The sequence below is a fragment of the Oncorhynchus clarkii genome, chromosome 3 (genome assembly GCF_045791955.1).
Source record: "Oncorhynchus clarkii lewisi isolate Uvic-CL-2024 chromosome 3, UVic_Ocla_1.0, whole genome shotgun sequence".
In the NCBI taxonomy this organism is placed as follows: Eukaryota; Metazoa; Chordata; class Actinopteri; order Salmoniformes; family Salmonidae; genus Oncorhynchus; species Oncorhynchus clarkii.
Window position 1 is genome coordinate 75,154,482 of NC_092149.1, and position 23,935 is coordinate 75,178,416.

Genomic DNA, 23,935 nt, shown 5'->3' on the forward strand with positions numbered 1-23,935 from the left:
GTGCGAAGATGCTGGCGGGAACTGGAACACGCTGTCGTACACGTCGATCAAGAGCATCCCAAACATGCTCAATGGGTGATATGTCTGGTGGGTATGTAGGCCATGGAAGAACTGGGACATTTTCAGCTTCCAGTAATTGTGTACAGCGTGTGTACAGCGATGGGGCTGTGCATTATCATGCTGAAACGTGAGGTGAACGAATGGCAAAACAATTAGATTTATTTAACTAGGCAAGTCAGTTAAGAACAAATACTTATTTTCAACGATGGCCTAGGAACAGTGGGTTCCTGCCTTGTTCAGGGGCAGGGGCAGAACAACAGATTTGTACCTTGTCAGCTGGGGGATTCAAACTTGCAACCTTTCAGTTACTAGACCAATGCTCTAACCACTAGGCTAACCTGCCTCCCCAACGGGCCTCAGGACCCCACTGCCACCATGGGGCACTCTGTTCACACTGAGGTCAAAACAGATGCAGGTTGGATATTCGCCTGTAGTTTTCCTTACGTCCACCAACAGCAGTTAGGGACCATCAACATAGTGACAAATCAAAAGGTTGTGCAATATAGAATGGTAGTCAGTGGACATTCTGAACCTTGAGTCCAGTAGGTCACATGACCAAGGAGCTATTGAAATGAGAAACATTGAAAAACATTGAAAATGTATGTAAAATTGACAAACTAAAGGGTGTGCAATGTGTAGGCCCCTTGAGTGTACATTCTGAACCTTGTTTGAAGTCAGTAGGTCACATGACCAAGGAGCTATTGAAATGTAAAAAAAATAAAACATTAATGTAAAATCGTGTGAGGTGAAAAGGGACAAACTAAAGGGTGTGCAATATAGAAGGGTAGTCAGGCAAGATGCAGTAGATGGTATAGAAAACAGTATGTACATATGAGATGAGTAATGTAGGATATGTAAACATTATTGAAGTGGCATTATTTAAAGTGACTAGTGATAGATACCATTATTAAATACATTTTTAAAGTGGCCAGTGATTTGAGTCTGTGTAATGATCATGGTGTTTAATCAGCTTCTTGATATGCCACACCAGTCAGGTGGATTTAATTTATTGGCAAAGGAGACATGCTCACTAACAGGAATATGAACAAATTTGTGCACAACATTTGAGAGAAATAAACTTTTAGTCCAAATTAAACATTTCTGGGATCTTTTATTTCAGCTCATGAAAAAAAGGGACCAACACTACATGTTGCGTTTATATCTGTTTGTTCAGTGTAAGTGAACATTATAAAGGGACATTGTTTTATTTGAAAAAATATGTCCAGTTTGGGTCGTAGTTGGACGGTTTATTGCCAAAACAAATAGGTATGTCTGGCCCGAGTTTGACACCCTGGGCTAGCCTATCAATTTATGTAACTAGCTATTTATTTAGCAAGCTAAAGACACACAGTATAACCATTAGCTAGCTAGCTAGCTGCTGGGAGGATGTAATGTCAATGGAGGAGTGAGTGAGTGACCGACGTTTTCCCCTCATATCGTTTTCGTTGGCTATAGCTAGAGATGCTGCGGGTGTTAATCTCTTCGTTTTCAATCAAATGTATCTGGCAGTATAACTGGAATCTGATGGAATAGCCTACATCAACTTCATCGGCCACCCAGACATCTTTGTCTTTTTCTCATGAGCCTAATAAATTGGGTACAGTAATACTTGCACGGGCAGAAATGAGCATTAAAGCACATGCCACCAGAGGGCAGTACATCTACATCAGAGGTCAACATTGCCTCAACCCAGAACCAAATCTCAGGATTATAGAACCATTGCTTGGGACAGTGTAAAAACAAAACACTATATTTTCCTTGAAATACGAACAACAAATTTAAATTAAATGACATATAAAGTTGTATCATACCTAATTAAGTTGATATTGACCATTATATTCCTCCTGTCAAGTGGATCACATATTCTTGTTACCTTTCCGACTGAAGAGCGCAACAGAGTACATCACTTCCTGCCATCTAGGACCTCAATACCAGGCGGTGTTAGAGGAAGGCCCAAAAAAATGTCAAAGACCCTTGCCACCCTAGTCATAGTATGTTCTCTCTGCTACTACAAGGCAAGCGGTACCGGAGTGCCAAGTCTAGGTCCAAAAGGCTCCTTATCAGCTTCTACCCCCAAGCTATAAGACTGCTGAACAATTAATCAAATGGCCACCCAGACTATTTGCCTTGACCCCCCCCCCCCCCCCTTTTTTTTACACTGCTGCTACTTGCTGTTTATTATCTATGCATAGTCACTTTACCCCTACCTACATGTACATATTACCTCAATTACCCCGACTAACCTGTACGCCCACACATTGACTCGGTACCGGTACCCCCTGTATATTGCCTTGTTATTTGTATTTTATTGTAACTTTTTTTTAAACTTTAGTTTATTTAGTCAATATTTTCTTAACTCTTTTTCTTCTTCACTACATTGCTGGTTAAGGACTTGTACAGTGCCTTGCAAAAGTATTTAAAATTGAAAAGTGGTGCATGCATACAGTGCCTTGCGAAAGTATTCGGCCCCCTTGAACTTTGCGACCTTTTGCCACATTTCAGGCTTCAAACATAAAAATATAAAACTGTATTTTTTTGTGAAGAATCAACAACAAGTGGGACACAATCATGAAGTGGAACGACATTTATTGGATATTTCAAACTTTTTTAACAAATCAAAAACTGAAAAATTGGGCGTGCAAAATTATTCAGCCCCCTTAAGTTCATACTTTGTAGCGCCACCTTTTGCTGCGATTACAGCTGTAAGTCGCTTGGGGTATGTCTCTATCAGTTTTGCACATCGAGAGACTGACATTTTTTCCCATTCCTCCTTGCAAAACAGCTCGAGCTCAGTGAGGTTGGATGGAGAGCATTTGTGAACAGCAGTTTTCAGTTCTTTCCACAGATTCTTGATTGGATTCAGGTCTGGACTTTGACTTGGCCATTCTAACACCTGGATATGTTTATTTTTGAACCATTCTATTGTAGATTTTGCTTTATGTTTTGGATCATTGTCTTGTTGGAAGACAAATCTCCGTCCCAGTCTCAGGTCTTTTGCAGACTCCATCAGGTTTTCTTCCAGAATGGTCCTGTATTTGGCTCCATCCATCTTCCCATCAATTTGAACCATCTTCCCTGTCCCTGCTGAAGAAAAGCAGGCCCAAACCATGATGCTGCCACCACCATGTTTGACAGTGGGGATGGTGTGTTCAGCTGTGTTGCTTTTACGCCAAACATAACGTTTTGCATTGTTGCCAGAAAGTTCAATTTTGGTTTCATCTGACCAGAGCACCTTCTTCCACATGTTTGGTGTGTCTCCCAGGTGGCTTGTGGCAAACTTTAAACAACACTTTTTATGGATATCTTTAAGAAATGGCTTTCTTCTTGCCACTCTTCCATAAAGGCCAGATTTGTGCAATATACGACTGATTGTTGTCCTATGGACAGAGTCTCCCACCTCAGCTGTAGATCTCTGCAGTTCATCCAGAGTGATCATGGGCCTCTTGGCTGCATCTCTGATCAGTCTTCTCCTTGTATGAGCTGAAAGTTTAGAGGGACGGCCAGGTCTTGGTAGATTTGCAGTGGTCTGATACTCCTTCCATTTCAATATTATCGCTTGCACAGTGCTCCTTGGGATGTTTAAAGCTTGGGAAATCTTTTTGTATCCAAATCCGGCTTTAAACTTCTTCACAACAGTATCTCGGACCTGCCTGGTGTGTTCCTTGTTCTTCATGATGCTCTCTGCGCTTTTAACGGACCTCTGAGACTATCACAGTGCAGGTGCATTTATACGGAGACTTGATTACACACAGGTGGATTGTATTTATCATCATTAGTCATTTAGGTCAACATTGGATCATTCAGAGATCCTCACTAAACTTCTGGAGAGAGTTTGCTGCACTGAAAGTAAAGGGGCTGAATAATTTTGCACGCCCAATTTTTCAGTTTTTGATTTGTTAAAAAAGTTTGAAATATCCAATAAATGTCGTTCCACTTCATGATTGTGTCCCACTTGTTGTTGATTCTTCACAAAAAAATACAGTTTTATATCTTTATGTTTGAAGCCTGAAATGTGGCAAAAGGTCGCAAAGTTCAAGGGGGCCGAATACTTTCGCAAGGCACTGTATGTATTCATCCCCTTTGCTATGAAGCCCCTAAATAAGATCTGGTGCAACCAATTGCCTTCAGAAGTCATATAATTAGTTAAATAAATTCCACCTGTGTGCAATCTAAGTGTCACATGATCTCAGTATATATCCACCTGTTCTGAAAGGCCCCAGAGTCTGCAACACCACTAAGCAAGGGGCACCATGAAGACCAAGGGGCACCATGAAGACCAAGGAGCTCTCCAAACAGGTCTGGGACAAAGTTGTGGAGAAGTACAGATCAGGGTTGGGTTATAAAAAATATCAGAAACTTTGAACATCCCATGGAGCACCATTAAATCCATTATGAAAAAATTGAAAGAATATGGCACCACAACAAACCTGCCAAGAGAGGGCTACCCACCAAAACACACTGACCAGGCAAGGAGGGCATTCATCAGACAGGCAACAAAGAGACCAAAGATAACCCTGAAGGAGCTGCAAAGCTCCACAACAGAGATTGGAGTATCTGTCCATAGGACCACTTTAAGCCGTACACTCCACAGAGCTGGGGTTTACGGAAGAGTGGCCAGAAAAAAGCCCTTGTTTAAACAAAGAAATAAGCCAAAAGGCATGTGGGAGACTCCCCAAACATATGGAAGGAGGTACTCTGGTCAGATGAGACTAAAATGTAGCTTTTTGGCCATCAAGGAAAACGCTATGTCTGGCGCAAACCCAACACCTCTCATCACCCCGAGAATATCATCCCCACAGTGACAGCATCATGCTGTGGGGATGTTTTTCGTTGGCAGGGACTGGGAAACTGGTCAGAATTGAAGGAATGATGGATGGCGCTAAATACAGGGAAATTCTTGAGGGACACCTGTTTCAGTCTTCCAGAGATTTGAGACTGGGACAGAGATTCACCTTCCAGCAGGACAATGACCCTAACCACACTGATAAAGCAACACTTGAGTGGTTTAAGGGGAAACATTTAAATGTATTTGAATGGCTTAGTCAAAGCCCAGAACTCAATCCAATTGAGAATCTGTGGTATGACTTAAAGATTGCTGGAGCAGTTTTGCCTTGAAGAATGGGCAAAAATCCCAATGGCTAGATGTGCCAAGCTTATATAGACATACCCCAAGAGACTTGCAGCTGTAATTGCTGCAAAAGGTGGCTCTACAAAGTATTGACTTTGGGGGGTGAATAGTTATGCAAGCTCAAGTTCTGTTTTTTGTGTTATTTCTTGTTTGTTTCACTCCCAAAAATATTTTGCATCTTCAAAGAGGTGGGCATGTTGTATAAATCAAATGATACAAAACCCCAAAAATCTATTTTAGTTCCAGATTGTAAGGCAACAAAATAGGAAAAATGCCAAGGGGAGTGAATACTTTTGCAAGCTACTGTAAGTAAGCATTTCGCGGTATTTGGCGCATGTGACTAATAAAATTTGATTTGATTTCTTTGGCAGAAGGAACCTCTCCTCTGTCCATCTGGCCACTGTGAGGCTAAAAAGTAAGGTAAACAAACAGTTTCAGATCAGTTATTTTCAGATTGAAACGTTTCTATAGAATAATAAAGTACATTACGTCAAAAACGTGATTTTCCTGTGTTTTATATTTTCAGACTGAGGTTGGAATAATACTGTATAATTGTGAAAATGATGATAATGCTGTTTTCGTGCAAGAACTGTTTGAATAGACTAAAATTTCAGCCTGTTTTGGTGGGATGGAGTTTTGGCCTGCCTGGCGACATCACCTGATGATATAAATTAATAGACTGGTATAAATTAATAGACTGGTATAAATTAATAGACTGGTATAAATTAATAGACTGGTATAAATTAATAGACTGGTATAAATTAATAGACTGGTATAAATTAATAGACTGGTATAAATTAATAGACTGGTATAAATTAATAGACCAATAACAAAAATAGTTTCAAACCTCTCTGCCAATAACAGCTAGTTTTCATGTTATATATCTCTCCCATTAGGCTCATCCAATTAGGCCCTTTACTCAGACCACTTATAGACAGTCCTAGCAAAGTTCCTGCTTGCGAAATTGCTCTTTGCTCAGAAGCTACACTACATGACTAAAAGTATTTGGTCACCTGCTCGTTGAACATCTCATTCCAAAATCATGGGCATTAATATGGAGTTGGTCCTTCCCAGATGGCAGAAAAGGGGGGCTTTCCACTAAGTGTTGGAACAATTGGCTTCCATTCAGCCACGAGCATTAGTGAGGTCGGATGCTGGTGTTGGGCGATTAGGCCTGGCTCGCAGTCGGCGTTCCAATTCATCCCAAAAGTGTTTGATGGGGTTGAGGTCAGGGCACTGTGCAGGCCAGTCAAGTTATTCCATCCTGATTTTGACAAACCATTTCTGTATGACCTTGCTTTGTGCACGGGGGCATTGTCATGCTGAAACAGGAAAGGGCCTTCCCCAAACTGTTACCACAAAGTTTGGAAGCACAGAATCGTAGAATGTCATTGTATGCTATAGGGTTAATATTTCCCTTCACTGTAAATAAGGGGCCTAGCCCGAACCATGAAAAATACCCCCAGACCATTATTCCTCATCCACCAAACTTTACAGTTGGCAATAAGCATTGGGGTAGGTAGAGTTCTCCTGTATCCGCCAAACCCAGATTTGTCTTTCGGACTGCCAGATGATGAAGCGTGATGAATTACTCCAGAGAATGTGTTTCCACTGCTCCAGAGTCTAATGGTGTTGTGCTTTACACCACTCCAGCTGACACTTGGCATTGCATGCGCATGGTGATCTTAGGCTTGTGTGCGCCTGCTCGGCCATGGAAACCCATTTCATGAAGCTCACGACGAACAGTTCTTGTTCTGACGTTGCTTCCAGAGGCAGTTTGGAACTCGGTAGTGAGTGTTGCAACCGAGGACAGATGTTTTTTATGCGCTACGCGCTTCAGCACTCGGTGGTTCCGTTCTGTGAGTTTGTGTGGCCTACCACTTTGTGGCTGAGCCGTTGTTGCCGTTAGACTCCACTTAACAATAACAGCACTTTCAGTCGACCAGGGCAGCTCTAGCAGGGCAGACATTTGACTAACTGACTTGTTGGAAAGGTGTCATCCTATGACGGTGCCACGTTGAAAGTCCCTGAGCTGTTTAGTAAGGCCATTCTCCTGCCAATGTTTGTCTATGGAAACGGCATGGTTGTGCGCTCAATTTTATACACCTGTCAGCAAAGGGTATGGCTGAAATGGCCAAATAAACTGATTTAAAGTGGTGCCCACATACACTATATACACAAAAGTATCTCTGTTATTTTTTGACCATTTTAATAAAAAATAAAAAAATAACAGTAAGGTACTTAATATTAAATAGGCTGTCATTGTAAATAATAATTGGTTCTTAAATGACTTGCCTAGTTAAATAAAGGTTAATTTAAACAATTAAAACATCTATATAATGATTTGATATTGCGTTAAAACTGCTGCATTTTGGGATTGCCTAATTCTTTTAGGATTGTGAAATTAGGTTTTAGTGGTATGTATGTCTTTGTGTGTGTGTGTGTGTCATCAGCCTATAAGGACATTTCATAAACAAAGATGAATGAGAGCAGATTAAAGCAGCAGAGGAAACCTTCATGTTTGTAAGGGACAGAGGGGGCTAAAGAGATCTTTCTCTATAAAGTGTATGACTACGTGTGTTAAACATCTGCTCATCTGCTCATATCGGCCAATATCCCACAATCGGAGCTGGCTGCAGTCCTCACTCCCTCAAGTTTCTTCCCATAGGCTAGCCTATTCTATCGGGCCGCAATCACACACTATTGGCCGGGTCAGGTGACAGGCTTTGGGGAAGCTGGCCAGCCTCGTTCTCGCTTTCCATCATTTAACACGCCATCGCCAACCGGGAGTGCACGGGAACAGGATAGAGCATCGGATTTATCGGAATATTTTCCAGATATTGGACAAAACTGATTTAGGGTCAACGGCATGGGCGAGCGAACGGCATTTCTGCTGTTATGGGTTGCGACCTTGACGCTGGCATCTGAGGTAAGAAAAGGGGAGAACAGGTCATCAGCGTTCTTCGTGTATCCGGCAAAGCACGAACCTCCATAAGCTAGTTTCCGTCCCTGTAGCAGCGGAGGATAAGGGTGAACTGAAGGCAGGAGGAGTGAAAATAACGGAATTCAGACCCACGGTGAATCAGGATTGCATTTGGAGGCAGAAAGAAATGTTACTAAATTACAAAATTCCACAATGTTTTTAAGGCACTATACGCTAAACACCATAGGTTTTAATGCGATTACTAGGCTACATTTCTCATCTTGTTCCAACCACTCCATATTTCTGCTAATTGCAGCCTGCGTAGTAGTGTCGAAAATAGCTTGTTTTTATCTCCCTCATAGCCTTAACTAGCTTTGGAGTGGAATATCCAAATGCGTAAAGCAAAAACGTTCAACATTTCTTTTTCGGCCTATAATTGCCCTACCGTTGAATCTGTCAACGACACTGGATTGACAGTTAGGCACTAGATTACAGGGACCTGGAATGATAAAATAAAGTATTGGTCCGTTTCTCTACTGACAGACTACTCATTTAAGCCTATATGCGAAAATGTTAGGGCCTAGTTTCGTCTGTTACAAAACGTTATGCAACGGAAACTATTTACCAGTTACTCTAGGAAGCAAACAGAGCAAAAAAAAAAACAGTGAGGGACATACCAGATTTTGTCCAATAGAAAATATAGCTTCCGTTGCAAAACGTTTTCCGTTTGGAGTAAACAATTTCCTTTGCTAAATGTTTTGCAACGGAATCTGACTAATGAATACACCCCGCATTTTGTATTTTTCAAGGGTGTGTGATCCTTTTCAGGAATATTGAACAGATTAGGCTAGACACGCGTTTAGACCTGATAAACAACATAATTAAGCCTACGGACCATAAAGCAGTCTATTATCAGTTTAAGGTGGTCGACCGGTTCAACTGCAAACGACGCTGCAACCCATGGGTTATCAATGGGAATATCAATACCCCCCCCCAAAAAAAAAATCGGTGCCTAAAATTAACCTACCATGAAAATGCAATTCTATTGCAATGATAGGCTATCTGCTTATCAACATCAAATGAAGGACCAACAAGTTACATCCTTTGGGCATTTTACACTTTAGCCTTAACTAGCGTAGGGCCTCCCAGTGAGCACGTCCGTTGTAAAAATGTGTTCCATCCACCCTGGCCTTGATTTCAATGTCCACAGACGTCCGGCCCAGATCGGCCTCGATTTGTACTGATCATAGACATTTATGATTTGGTTCTGACAATAATGGATGTCTTTGTTTCACAAGTTTGGACAGCACAGTACAGTAGAGCATAGCAGAGTAATAGTTAGGTACAGTAAATGCGTATTTTCCACGTTCAGAAACAACGTTTCATCTTTCGCTCAGAGCCAAAAATCAACCCGTTTATAATCTTTGTATGTATGTACGTCTTTTCAACATAATTTTGCTCACTGGGTTACTACAAATGCTGTGACCCATTTTCAAATCTCTATGTTCGATTCACATAGCAGGGTTTAATTTAGTCTATAAATCAGTTTGTGCCTACTCCTTTTGAGAGTAAGGACACATTGTTGCTTCTCTGATACAAGGAAATATGGAACTACTGTGCATATGGATACTTATTGAACAGACATTAACATGATACAATGTTGCATTTGCCACATAACCGGCCAGTGGATGCTGGTAGGTTATGTGGAGTGGAGAATGGAAAAGAGTGAAGCTTGACACAAGCAAGATGGCGTCAGTGCTGCAGTGCTGAGATGCACGATGGCTAGACGGCACTGAGGAGGTTGCTGTTTTTAACAGCACATTATTCGATTTAAGAGTTATGACACAGCATCAAATTGTCTATGTTCGTGAGTAAAGCCTCAAAATGGGCCTGGGTCGATAGTAGTAGCTTATGTTGCATCTAGACTGTTTTACGCCATTCCTTGGTGCCTTGACTGTAAGCATAAAACCAACAGGATAATTGCACTGTAAACTAGTAAACAAAGTGTGCATACCAGAAGAGTCGGTCAACCCCGACATGCTAAAAGACATGGACAAGTCTCTGTTTGACAGCTGCTCTAATAGCTGCTCTATTAGGAACATAAAACAAAGTGTTTAAAGTTTTCTTATCATCTTTATATCATTTTGAAGGTGTTTAGGGAAAGAATAGTCTACTTTGGTTGCAGTGTGTTTGTTTTGTGTAGCTGTAACTGATGGAGAAAGAAAAGCACAACTGTAGGCACATTTTACTTGGCCACACCAAGTAGCCTAATCATTAGCAACATCACCAATAAAAACCCAATCTGGCCTCCCGAGTGGCCGAGCCTTGGACCGCTGCGCATCACTACAGCCTGCGGTTCGATCCCAGGCTGTGTCACAACCGGTCACGGAAGTCCCATATGGCGGCGCACAATTGGCCCAGCGTTGTCCGGGTTTGGCCGCCATTCTAAATAAGAATTTGTTCTGACTTGCCAATGTGAAATGGCTAGCTAGTTAGCGGTGGTGCGTGCTAATAGTGTTTCAGTCGGTGACGTCACTCGCTCTGAGACCTAGAAGTAGTTGTTCCCTTTGCCCTGCAAGGGCCGTGGCTTTTGTGGCGCGATGGGTAACGATGCTTCGAGGGTGACGGTTGTTGATGTGTGCAGAGGGTCCCCGGTTCGAGCCCAGGTTGGGGCGAGAAGAGGGACGGAAGTAATACTGTTACATTGATGCTGTTGACCCGGATCACTGGTTGCTGTGGAAAAGGAGGAGGTCAAAAGGGGGGTGAGTGTAACCGATGTGAAATGGCTAGCTAGTTAGCAGGGTGCGTTCTAATAGCGTTTCAATCGGTGACTTCACTCGCTCGGAGACCTAGAAGTAGTTGTTCCCCTTGCTCTGCAAGGGTCCGCGGCTTTTGTGGCGCGATGGGTAACGATGCTTCGTGAGTGACTGTGGTTGATGTGTGCAGAGGGTCCCTGGTTCGAGACGAGGAGAGGGACGGAAGCTATACCGTTACACCTACTTACATAAAGGTTACACAAACACACACTGACCACAAAGTTATTTTGTTGCCATTTACATACGTCCCCGTTTACCAGGGACTGTAGTTGTCTCGCACACCTTCAGTGCTGGTCATAAAAAGTGCTAGCTAGCTCATGGAGGCAAACAATGTTCTTCCCCAAAAACATAGCAAAACAACAATCGGTTTCAGTAGCTATAGTTAGCTAGATGTCATCTAAAATAACGCTAATTTATAAGACAGTTCTTATTTGATTAATGGGGGTCGGACACATCTATGTGAAGCTAGCCACAATAAGGATTGGCCACAGTAGAGGACTTTGCGGTTAGCCTTCAAAATAAATGTATGTCTTTGACAGTGAAGCAAGCAAATACAACTAGTAGAATTATGCTATAATTGAATAGATCATGCTAAACGAGGTTGGAGGTATATATATATATATAAAATCAAGACAATATTTTGTTAATTAGACAGAAATGTGTTGAAATCACACTGGATGTATTATACTTTAGAATTGCGTTGGGGGCATACTTATTTCACTCAAATCAAATGTATTTCTCACATACACATGGTTAGCAGGTGTTAATGCAAGTGTAGAGAAATGTTTGTGCTTCTAGTTCCAACAGTGCAGTAATATCTAACAAGTAATATAACCTAACAATTCCACAACAACTACCTTATACACACAAGTGTAAAGGAATGGATGAGAATATGTAAATACAAATATATAAATGAGTGATGGCTGTAAGGCATAGACAAGATTCAGTAGATGGTATAGCGTACAGTATATACATATGAGATGAGAAATGTAGGGTATGAGAACATGTATATAATATAAAGAGGCAAGTGATAAATTGATTACATAAATTTTTCCATTATTAAAGTGGCTGGAGTTGAGTCAGTGTGTTGGCAGCAGCCCCTCAATGTTAGTGGTGGCTGTTTAACAGTCTGATGGCCTTGAGAGAGAAGCTGTTTTTCAGTCTCTCGGGCCCCGCTTTGATGCACCTGTACTGACCTCGCCTTCTGGATGATAGCGGGGTGAACAGGCAGTGGCTCGGGTGGTTGTTGTCCTTGATGATCTTTTTGTCCTTCCTGTGACATCAGGTGGTGTAGGTGTTCTGGAGGGCTGGTAGTTTGCACCCGGTGATGCGTTGTGCAGACCTCACTACCCGCTGGAGAGCCTTATGGTTGTGGGCTGAGCAGCTGCCGTACCAGGCGATGATGCAGACCGACAGGATGCTCTCGATTGTGCATCTGTAAAAGTTTGTGTTTATTGTGACAAGACGAATTTCTTCAGCCTCCTGAGGTTGAAGAGGCGCTGCTGCACCTTCACCACACTGTCTGTGTGGGTGGACCATTTCAGTTTGTCCTTGATGTGTACGCTGAGGAACTTAACTCTCCACCCTCTTCACTACTGTCCTGTCAATGAAGATAGGGGGCTGCTCCCTCTGCTGTTTCCTGAAGGCCACGATCATCTCCTTTATTTTGTTGACATTGAGTGTGAGGTTATTTTCCTGACACCACACTCCGAGGGCCCTCACCTCCTCCCTGTAAGCCGTCTCGCCGTTGTTGGTAATCAAGCCTACCACTGTAGTGTCGTCTGCAAACTTGATGATTGAGTTGGAGGCATGCATGGCCACGCAGTCGTAGGTGAACAGGGAGTACAGGATAGGGCTGAGAACTCACCCTTGTGGGACCCAGTGTTGAGGATCAGCGGGGTGGAGATGTTGTTACCTACCCTCACCACCTGGCGTCGGCCCGTCAGGAAGTCCAGGACCCAGTTGCACAGGGCGGGATCGAGACCCAGGGTCGCGAGCTAAATGACGAGTTTGGAGTGTACTATGGTGTTAAATTCTGAGCTCTAATCGATGAACAGCATTCTTACATAGGTATTCCTCTTAGCCAGATGGGTTAGGGCAGTGTGATGGCGATTGCGTAGTCTGTGGATCTATTGGGGCGGTAAGCAAATTGGAGTGGGTCTAGGGTGTCAGGTAGGGTGGAGGTGATATGGTCCTTGACTAGTCTCTCAAAGTACTTCATGATGACGAAGTGAGTGCTACAGGGTGGTAGTCATTTAGCTCCGTTACCGTAGCTTTCTTGGGAACAGGAACCATGATGGCCCTCTTGAAGGATGTGGGGACAGCAGACTGGGATAAGGATTGATTGAATATGTCCGTAAACACACCAGCCAGCTGGTCTGCGCATTCTCTGAGGACGCGGCCGGGGATGCCGTCTGGGCCTGCAGCCTTGCGAGGGTTAACACGTTTAAATGTTTTACTCACGTTGGCTACAGTGAAGGAGAGCCCGCAGGTTTTGGTAGCGGGCTGTGGCACTGTATTGTCCTCAAAGCGAGCAAAACAGTTTAGTCTGTCTGGGAGCAAGGCATCGTGGTCCACGACAGGGCTGGTTTTTCTTTTGTAGTCTGTGATTGACTGTAGACCTTGCCACATGCCTCTCATGTCTGAGCGGTTGAATTGCGACTCCACTTTGTCTCTGTATTAAGCCTCCTCAATGTACAGTTGATGTCGGAAGTTTACAAACATCTTTGCCAACTACATTTAAACTCAGTTTTTCATAATTCCTGACATTTAATCCCAGTAAAAATTCCCTGTTTTAGGTCAGTTAGGAGCACCACTTTATTTTAAGAATGTGAAATGTCGGAATAATAATAGTGATTTAATTATACTTGTATTTCTTTCATCACGTTCCTTCCACAAGCTTCCCACAATAAGTTGGGTGAATTTTGGCCCATTCCTCCTGACAGAGCTGGTGTATCTGAGTCAGGTTTGTAGGCCTCCTTGCTTGCAAATGCTTTTTCAGTTCTGCCCACACATTTTCTATAGGATTGAGGTCAGGAACTTGTGATGGCCACTCCAATACCTTGACTTTGTTATCCTTAAGGCATTTTGCCACAACTTTAGAAGTATGCTTGGGGTCAATTTCCATTTGGGAGACCCATTTGCATCCAAGCTTTCCTGATGTTGCTTCAATACGTCCACATAATTTTCCTTCCTCATGATGCCATCTATTTTGGGAAGTGCACCAATCCCTCCTGCAGCAAAGCACCTCCACAATATGATTCTGCCACCCCCGTGCTTCACGGTTGGGATGGCGTTCTCTGGCTTGCAAGCATCCCCCTTTTTCCTCCAAACATAACGATGGTCATTATCGTCAAACAGTTATATTTTTGTTTCATCAGACCAGAGAACATTTATCCAAATAGTATGACCTATGTCCCCATGTGCAGTTGCAAACTGTAGTCTGGCTTTTTATGGCGGTTTTGGAGCAGTGGCTTCTTCCTTGCTGAGCGGCCTTTCACAATGTCCTTTGCTGTTGTTCTGGGATTGATTTGCACTTTTCGCAATAAAGTACGTTCATCTCTAGGATACAGAACGCGTCTCCTTCCTGAGCGGAATGACGACTGCGTGATCCCATGGTGTTTATACATGCGTACTATTGTTTGTACAGATGAATGTGGTACCTTCAGGCATTTGGAAATTGCTCCCAAGGATGAACCAGGCTTGTGGAGGTCTATTTTTCTTTCTGCGGTCTTGGCTGATTTCTTTTGATTTTCCCATGATGTCAAGCAAGAGGCACTGAGTTTGAAGGTCGGACTTGAAATACATCCACAGGTACACCTCCAATTGACTCAAATTATGTCAATTAGCCTATCAGAGCTTCTAAAGCCATTATATAATTTTCTGAAATTTTTAAAGCTGTTTAAAGGCACAGTCAACTTAGTGTATGTTAACTTCTGACCCACTGGAATTGTGACACAGTGAATTATAAGTGAAATAATCTGTCTGTAAACAGTTGTTGGAAAAATGACTTGTGTCATGCACAAAATAGATGTCCTAACCGACTTGCCAAAATTATAGTTTGTTTACATGAAATTTGTGAAGTGGTTGAAAACAAGTTTTAATGACTCCAAACTAAGTGTATGTTAACTTCCGACTTCAACTGGTTATCTCATTAAGTCTGGATTTTTAAGCCTCCATATATGCAATGGTTCTAATGTGTCCATGATATTCGTAATTTCGCAAATAGCTTGAAGGTGTTTTCATTTATGATCCGTTGGGGTACTTAAAACTGTATTTTAATCTCCCACCATAATAATAGTCATTTGTTGCTTGTGAGCTCAATAGATTAGTATATATCATATAGAAGAAGTGTGGATCATCATTATTTGGACCATATAGATTAATTAGCAACATCTGTTTATCGTCCAATTGCATGTTTTAAAATGATCCACCTTCCTTTCCGATCTGTTTGGACAGTTTGCACATTCCGATCAAAATTGTTATTAATTAATATGATCACCCCTTTTGAGTTTCTTTGCCCATGACAGAAATATATTTCTCCCTCCCAGTCCTTTTTCCATATAACCTCATCTGTAATTAGAGAGTGAGTTTCCTGTAAACAATAGATATTATGTTCCTTCTCTTTGAGCCAGGTAAAGACTGATTTATAAAAATGACAATCTGCTAAGCCATTACAATTATAACTAGGTATACTTATTTCACCACTTACCGTAATGAGATACAAGTTTCAATATTACTTACCATAATATATGCCTGTAAACGTACTACCAAAAAGTAGTAGAAACGTAGAATTGATCCACACTTACCAATACTACCAGTATGTCTGACATCTACCCATGTAGCTGTACCATAATATATGCACTGATAAACATGCTGCAACTAACTCTAAGTAAACCTCCAATTGTCTTGCAAACGCCTCCCCCATCCCAGGAGGGGGTGTTGTCCCTGATACTGTCATACCACCACCGTACCCATAACACACCTTTAGCGTCCTAAAACACACCTTCAACCGCCGATTGGCATGGTCCAGGTAAGAAATCGGGACTGTCCCATAAACTTGTTTCTATGCTGCCACCCCTCAAGCGCCCAGCCATAAACCCTATAATCCTATGGCATGACCACGAGAGGAGAGTCCTCTTTAGGAATTAGCCACATAACAAATAAAAAACCGAGTGAATGAATATAAATAAATACATTCGGTAGTACTGAGGACAATAAGACCTAATAAACAAACACCCAGACAACAGCAAAATGTGGAACATAATACTACTAACAATAATGAATGATTATATCCTCATTACTGTCATAAAAACAGTGATGCATAAATATCCATATACAGCTGCTCATTATTGGCTCACTTTGCAAGTTGGCAGTTGTCAAATACAACAAAGGAAAGCCAAATTCTGCTGAAAATGATAGGCTCACTAATTCACATCCCTACAATCACAATGGAGGAAAGACATTCCTTCATTTCATTAGATCAGAATGTCAGTAAAATGAGATGAATAAATTGAAAACATGTTGTTAATTTCATCCTTGTTGATATTCTAGCATTGCAAATATAATTTGAGGAATCTGCAATAACTGATGGGTATCTGATTTATACATCCCAACACCCTTGAAAATAATACATAATCCTAATGTATAATTGCCCTTGACACTAAAGGACAAATAGGGAAAAATAATAATTAAACAATATATGCAGAAATTGTAATTATAGTGATTTGTTGTATATCGTAACTTTAGATCTTTATAAAATATGATTCCAGGACATCCCCCTTTTGCACCAGGGTCGCTGTTCCAACGCTGTTCTACAAAACGTGGAAAAGGTGTGGAGGGAGAAAGCTAGAGCGTAGACAAAAGAAATAAGATCAAAATTGTCCGGCACCATGGGAAAACATTATGGCCTGTTAGTGGACTAATCCACTGCGGAGGCAGCGGCATAGCAATATCACCAGAAGTACATTTACCATTAATTCTGATCATTTCTAATCTACGTTTGTTTGGTTACTGTAATTTTGTTAATGCATTCGATATATTATTATTACAGTCTTACTGTTTTCACTGTAGGAGTTGACATGTTGTTTGCAGAGCGTACAACCTAGGTGACACTTGTGAGAAAAGTTTAGATTTATTTAATTCCATTTACGAGATGTCAATTTATTAATAGTTTTCTGTTTGGAGTGCTCCTGTCAATCTTAAGGAAGGAAGCGCACCTGATTACGCATAGAACTAGGCCTAGGCTACGTGGTCTGCGTGCAAATGTAGACCTATAAATGTGTCTATGTGTGCCCTATTTATGAGGAGTATTTCTGTCTGTAATAAAGTCCTTTTGTGGGGAAAAAATCATTCTGATTGGCTGAGCCTGGCTCCCAAATGGGTAGACCTATGCCAACCCAGTCATGTGAAATCCATAGATGAATTAAGGCATAATGAATTTATTTAAATGTACTGATTTCCTTCTATGAACTGTAACTCAGTAAAATCTTTGAAACTGTTGCATGTTGAGTTTTATTTTTGTTCAGTATAGTTGATTTTATTCTAGCATAGGGTGTCTATATATGGAAAAAATACACATGTTGACCAATCGATTGGTCGAAAGAACAGACGACTCTCAAGATTTTTTTAGTCGGGGACAGCCCTATTGTAAGGGCTTTACTGATTTGTTCGCGACCTAGTAGTCTGATGGAGACAAAAAACAACTGTTTTTACCAAATATTGTTGTAATGCTGTATATTAGGAACTAGCTTAACATGCCAGAATTACTCAGTCATATTGTAACCTTTGATTCCCTGAAGAGCTGGTTGTTTATGTACAGCTTATCCAATACTAAGCGCACATTCTGTTTCTCTGCTCTGTCTTTTGAAAATGGGATAAAGGATGCGTTGTCTCTCTTATTTCATGGGGGAGTTTTTCGTTGATAGAGAATGGTGTGCCCTTCAACTCCCTACCCCTTTCCAACACGGCCACCTTCATCTTGTAATGTGAGAGTCTAGCAAGAATGGGTCAGGGTTTCTGGGGAACCCTTTGGCCAAAACAATGCGGCCTTTGGAAATCAATTTTATCCACCTGTTTGTTGGCCATTTTTAAGATTGTTTAGTAAAATCCTTCACCTTTTCTTAATTTTCATTCTCTTTCACTCACTTTATGACTTTGTCATGCTTCTGCATTTTTAGGTCAAGTAGCTCTACTTTCATTTTAGTATTATCAGTTTTGTCATTGATTTTAGGGAGTCTGTCGCTTTCAAACCTTTGTTTTCAGTCCTTAATTCTTCCGTTCATTTGTTGCTGTTATCCATTCCTACCCTGAGGGCCTCGATATCCTCCATTACTCCGGGCTGTAGATCAAGCTGTTGAGGCCTTATGTACATGCTTGCCGTCAATGCACTGTCCTCTTCCATTGTTATGTTTGATTGTTTGGAAGGACATTTCTCCTCCTGTTTCGCTGGATTAAATAATCTCTCTTGGTCACTTTGATATGCTTGAACAGCAAATCAATCTATAAAAAGTTCATAGTTTTCTGTTATCCGTAGTGTAATTAGTTATAGGCTAATTTCGCAGATTTTAAGATTCATTGGATGAGTTGTGCCCACCACGCCATCACATGCCACGTCATTTCCCCTCAGGGAAGGTGGTACTTACTCTCTGCTATAGTGCAGCCTCTCCTTGGGATGTCACCTTCCCGGAGATGGTGGGACCTGAAGTCAACTGTCTGTCACCTAGTCTAGTCTCATGGTAGGCTATGGTTGGTACCAGAGTGCTAGTCAGCCAGTGGCAGGTATCAAATCCTGGCAGGGTTGGAACAAGACAAGTTACATAAACACAAGCTTCCTTTATCCTAAGCATAACAGGCACTCTCAAGGTCTTAATCATGTGGAATGGGATTTCTGTTGTTACTCGTGTGACAACTGACCCCCTCAATAACAAGGACTTTTCTTGGATTGTTTTACTGCTTGCATGTCACATCCTGTGTAATGTTGAGTGACCAAATCCAGGCTGGTCTGTGGCTGATCATGGTCAATGGTACAGTTTAGAGGTCGACCGATTATGATTTTTCAACGCCGATACCGATTATTGGAGGACCAAAAAAAGCCGATACCAATTAATCAGACGTTTTATTTATTTATTTATTTATTTTATTTATTTGTAATAATGACAATTACAACAATACTAAATGAACACTTATTTTAACTTAATATTATACATCAATAAAATCAATTTAGCTTCAAATAAATAATGAAACATGTTCAATTTGGTTTAAATAATGCAAAAACAAAGTGTTGGAGAAGAAAGTGAAAGTGCAATATGTGCCATGTAAGAAAGCTAACGTTTTAGTTCCTTGCTCAGAACATGAGAACATATGAAAGCTGGTGGTTCCTTTTAACAGGAGTCTTCAATATTCCCAGGTAAGAATTTTTAGGTTATAGTTATAATAGGACTATTTCTCTCTATACCATTTGTATTTCATATACCTTTGACTATTGGATGTTCTTATAGGCACTTTAGTATTGCCAGTGTAACAGTATAGCTTCCACCCCTCTCCTCGCTCCTCCCTGGGCTCGAACCAGGAACACAACGACAACAGCCACCCTCGAAGCAGCGTTACCCATGCAGAGCAAGGAGAACAACTACTCCAAGTCTCAAAGCGAATGACTTTTGAAATGCTATTAGCGCGCACCCCGCTAACTAGCTAGTCATTTCACATCGGTTACACCATCCTAAACTCAGGAGTTGATAGGCTTGAAGCCATAAACAGCTCAGTACTTGAAGCATTGCGAAGAGCTGCTGGCAAAACGCAATAAAGTACTGTTTGAATGAATGCTTACGAGCCTGCCATCGCTCAGTCAGACTGATCTATCAAATCATAGACTTAATTATAACATAATAACACACAGAAATACGAGCCTTAGGTCATTCATATTGTCGAATCCGGAAACTATCAAACGTTTATTCTTTAAGTGAAATACGGAACCGTTCTGTATTTTATCAAACGTGTGGCATCCCAAAGTGTAAATATTGCTGTTACATTGCACAACCTTCAATGTTATGTCATAATTACGTAAAATTCTGGCAAATTAGTTCGCAACGAGCCAGGCGGCCCAAACTGTTGCATATACCCTGACTCTGTGTGCAATGAACGCAAGAGAAGTGACACAATTTCGGCTGGTTAATATTGCCTCCTAACCTAACCTGGATTTCTTTTAGCTAAATATGCAGGTTTAAAAATATATACTTCTGTGTATTGATTTTAAGAAAGGCATTGATGTTTATGGTTAGGTACACGTTGGAGCAACGACAGTCCTTTTTCGCGAATGCACACCGCATCGATTATATGCAACGCAGGACACGCTAGATAAACTAGTAATATCATCAACCATGTGTAATTAACTAGTGATTATGACTGATTGTTTTTTATAAGATAAGTTTAATGCTAGCTAGCAACTTACCTTGGCTTCTTACTGCATTCGCGTAACAGGCAGTCTCTTCGTGGAGTGCAATTTATTTATTTTATTTATTTATTTTACCTTTATTTAACCAGGTAGGCAAGTTGAGAACAAGTTCTCATTTACAATTGCGACCTGGCCAAGATAAAGCAAAGCAGTTCGACAGATACAACAACACAGAGTTACACATGGAGTAAAACAAACATACAGTCAATAATAAAGTATAAACAAGTCTATATACAATGTGAGCAAATGAGGTGAGAAGGGAGGTATAGGCAAAAAAAGGCCTTGGTGGCAAGGTAAATACAATATAGCAAGTAAAACACTGGAATGGTAGTTTTGCAATGGAAGAATGTGCAAAGTAGAAATAAAAATAATGGGGTGCAAAGGAGCAAAATAAATAAATTAAATACAGTTGGGAAAGAGGTAGTTGATAGGGCTAAATTATAGATGGGCTATGTACAGGTGCAGTAATCTGTGAGCTGCTCTGACAGTTGGTGCTTAAAGCTAGTGAGGGAGATAAGTGTTTCCAGTTTCAGAGATTTTTGTAGTTCGTTCCAGTCATTGGCAGCAGAGAACTGGAAAGAGAGGCGGCCAAAGAAAGAATTGGTTTTGGGGGTGACTAGAGAGATATACCTGCTGGAGCGTGTGCTACAGGTGGGAGATGCTATGGTGACCAGCGAGCTGAGATAAGGGGGGACTTTACCTAGCAGGGTCTTGTAGATGACATGGAGCCAGTGGGTTTGGCGACGAGTATGAAGCGAGGGCCAGCCAACGAGAGCGTACAGGTCGCAATGGTGGGTAGTATATGGGGCTTTGGTGACAAAACGGATTGCACTGTGATAGACTGCATCCAATTTGTTGAGTAGGGTATTGGAGGCTATTTTGTAAATTACATCGCCAAAGTCGAGGATTGGTAGGATGGTCAGTTTTACAAGGGTATGTTTGGCAGCATGAGTGAAGGATGCTTTGTTGCGAAATAGGAAGCCAATTCTAGATTTAACTTTGGATTGGAGATGTTTGATATGGGTCTGGAAGGAGAGTTTACAGTCTAACCAGACACCTAAGTATTTGTAGTTGTCCACGTATTCTAAGTCAGAGCCGTCCAGAGTAGTGATGTTGGACAGGCGGGTAGGTGCAGGTAGCGATCGGTTGAAGAGCATGCATTTAGTTTTACTTGTATTTAAGAGCAATTGGAGGCCACGGAAGGAGAGTTGTATGGCATTGAAGCTTGCCTGGAGGGTTGTTAACACAGTGTCCAAAGAAGGGCCGGAAGTATACAGAATGGTGTCGTCTGCGTAGAGGTGGATCAGAGACTCCCCAGCAGCAAGAGCGACCTCATTGATGTATACAGAGAAGAGAGTCGGTCCAAGAATTGAACCCTGTGGCACCCCCATAGAGACTGCCAGAGGTCCGGACAACAGACCCTCCGATTTGACACACTGAACTCTATCAGAGAAGTAGTTGGTGAACCAGGTGAGGCAATCATTTGAGAAACCAAGGCTGTTGAGTCTGCCGATGAGGATGTGGTGATTGACAGAGTCGAAAGCCTTGGCCAGATCAATGAATACGGCTGCACAGTAATGTTTCTTATCGATGGCGGTTAAGATATCGTTTAGGACCTTGAGCGTGGCTGAGATGCACCCATGACCAGCTCTGAAACCAGATTGCATAGCAGAGAAGGTATGGTGAGATTCAAAATGGTCGGTAATCTGTTTGTTGACTTGGCTTTCGAAGACCTTAGAAAGGCATGGTAGGATAGATATAGGTCTGTAGCAGTTTGGGTCAAGAGTGTCCCCCCCTTTGAAGAGGGGGATGACCGCAGCTGCTTTCCAATCTTTGGGAATCTCAGACGACACGAAAGAGAGGTTGAACAGGCTAGTAATAGGGGTGGCAACAATTTCGGCAGATAATTTTAGAAAGAAAGGGTCCAGATTGTCTAGCCCGGCTGATTTGTAGGGGTCCAGATTTTGCAGCTCTTTCAGAACATCAGCTGAATGGATTTGGGAGAAGGAGAAATGGGGAAGGCTTGGGCGAGTTGCTGTTGGGGGTCCAGTGCTGTTGACAGGGGTAGGAGTAGCCAGGTGGAAAGCATGGCCAGCCGTAGAAAAATGCTTATTGCAATGTAAGGCAGGTGGTTAGAGCGTTGGACTAGTTAACTGTAAGGTTGCAAGATTGAATCCCCGAGCAGACAAGGTAAAAATCTGTTGTTCTGCCCTGAACGAGGCAGTTAACCCACCGTTCCTAGGCCGTAATTGAAAATAAGAATGTGTTCTTAACTGACTTGCCTAGTTAAATAAAGATTAAATAAAAAAAATATAAAAAATGCCGTCCAAAAATACAGATTTCCGATTGTTATGAAAACTTGAAATCGGCCCTAATTAATCGGCCATTCCGATTAATCGGTCGACCTCTAGTACGGGTGCATGTACAATCTCTGTCCCATTCCCACTACTGTTACAGGGATTCCTCCTCTATCAACAAATTGTTCAGAGATCTGCACAGCCCGAGGAAGCCTGTGGAACCAGGACAGCCCTAGCTGACGATTGGTGGATTCAGGGAGGCTATCTGATCCTAGATCTGTGCTTAAGGGAAAAATCCACTCCATAAGCAGTGTCACTTGCCACATCATCATGATGCGAAATGCATAATTTGATGTAAAACGCATCATCATGAGGATGTGACAAATGAGACTACTTCTTGAAAGTCCAATATCTTGAGAAATGTTGGGACTGTATGAACAGTGGACTAATGAAAGAAATGCCAAAATATATAGGTGGATTTTTTCAACTCCTGCATCAACCAGCACCTTAACCTAGTTCAGTGTGCTGACTCAGGCCTAGTGAATCTATGGTGAGTGTCTTCACTCCTGATGACCAGGTGGTGAATTAAGATTCTAGAAGGCACCAACACCTGCAACCCGGCTGATGCTGTCTCCCTTTCCGTTGCCATACCAAAATCGTTGCTGTTGACACCATCTTGGAAATGCTGCAGTACTCTCCCCATCGCATCAGTTGGTTCTGGCATCCCACTACCACCTCATAATATCAACATCCATTCAGGCTCCTTAATGGATGATAACTATGGTTCATGTTTGTGTTCCTCATGTCAGCCATGTTCCTCGAGGGCCCCTTACAATTAAACACAAATAAACTAGACAAAGACTTAATTAACCAGCAGTGTCAAAGAGCTTCCCTGCAGGTAGGCAAGGACTGTCCCCGACAAAAAACAAAATATTGTTTGATCGAGAGTCGTTGGTTCTTTTGAACAATCGATTGGTCCACATTTTCAAATGTGTATTTTTCCAAATATAGACACACCCTGTGTTTGAATAAAATCAACTATATGTCGGCTACTTTGCCTGAAGCTTTAAGCACTGCCATTTCAAATTAAGACACACAAATTACTAAAGAGGGAGCCAGAGATCAATATAGGCTAACCAGAATATAGCCTGCCCGATGCTGCTGGTCTTCACAGATTCTGCCTTTAATCTCCTGAAGTTGCCGGTAATAGGCTACACCAGCGGTCGACAACCTTTTCCATTTGGAGTGCCAAGTTATGGT

The 23,935-nt window shown here is 41.8% G+C and overlaps 1 protein-coding gene across 4 annotated transcripts in view; it reads left to right on the forward strand.

The window, feature by feature from the left end:
- The first annotated feature begins 7,814 nt into the window (after nucleotides 1–7,814).
- The window catches only part of LOC139404288 (amyloid-beta A4 protein-like), a 73,236-nt gene continuing 57,115 nt past the window's right edge, over nucleotides 7,815–23,935 (forward strand). For 2 of the 4 annotated variants that reach the window (XR_011633843.1, XM_071147209.1), the window contains exon 1: nucleotides 7,888–8,117. Coding sequence is in view for 2 of the 4 variants with exons in the window: in XM_071147209.1 (XP_071003310.1) it covers nucleotides 8,058–8,117 (60 nt within the window). In the remaining 2 variants the exon portion in view is untranslated. Of the gene's footprint in view, nucleotides 8,118–23,935 lie in introns of all 4 variants that reach the window. The other 2 variants (XM_071147208.1, XR_011633842.1) reach the window with 2 other exon arrangements.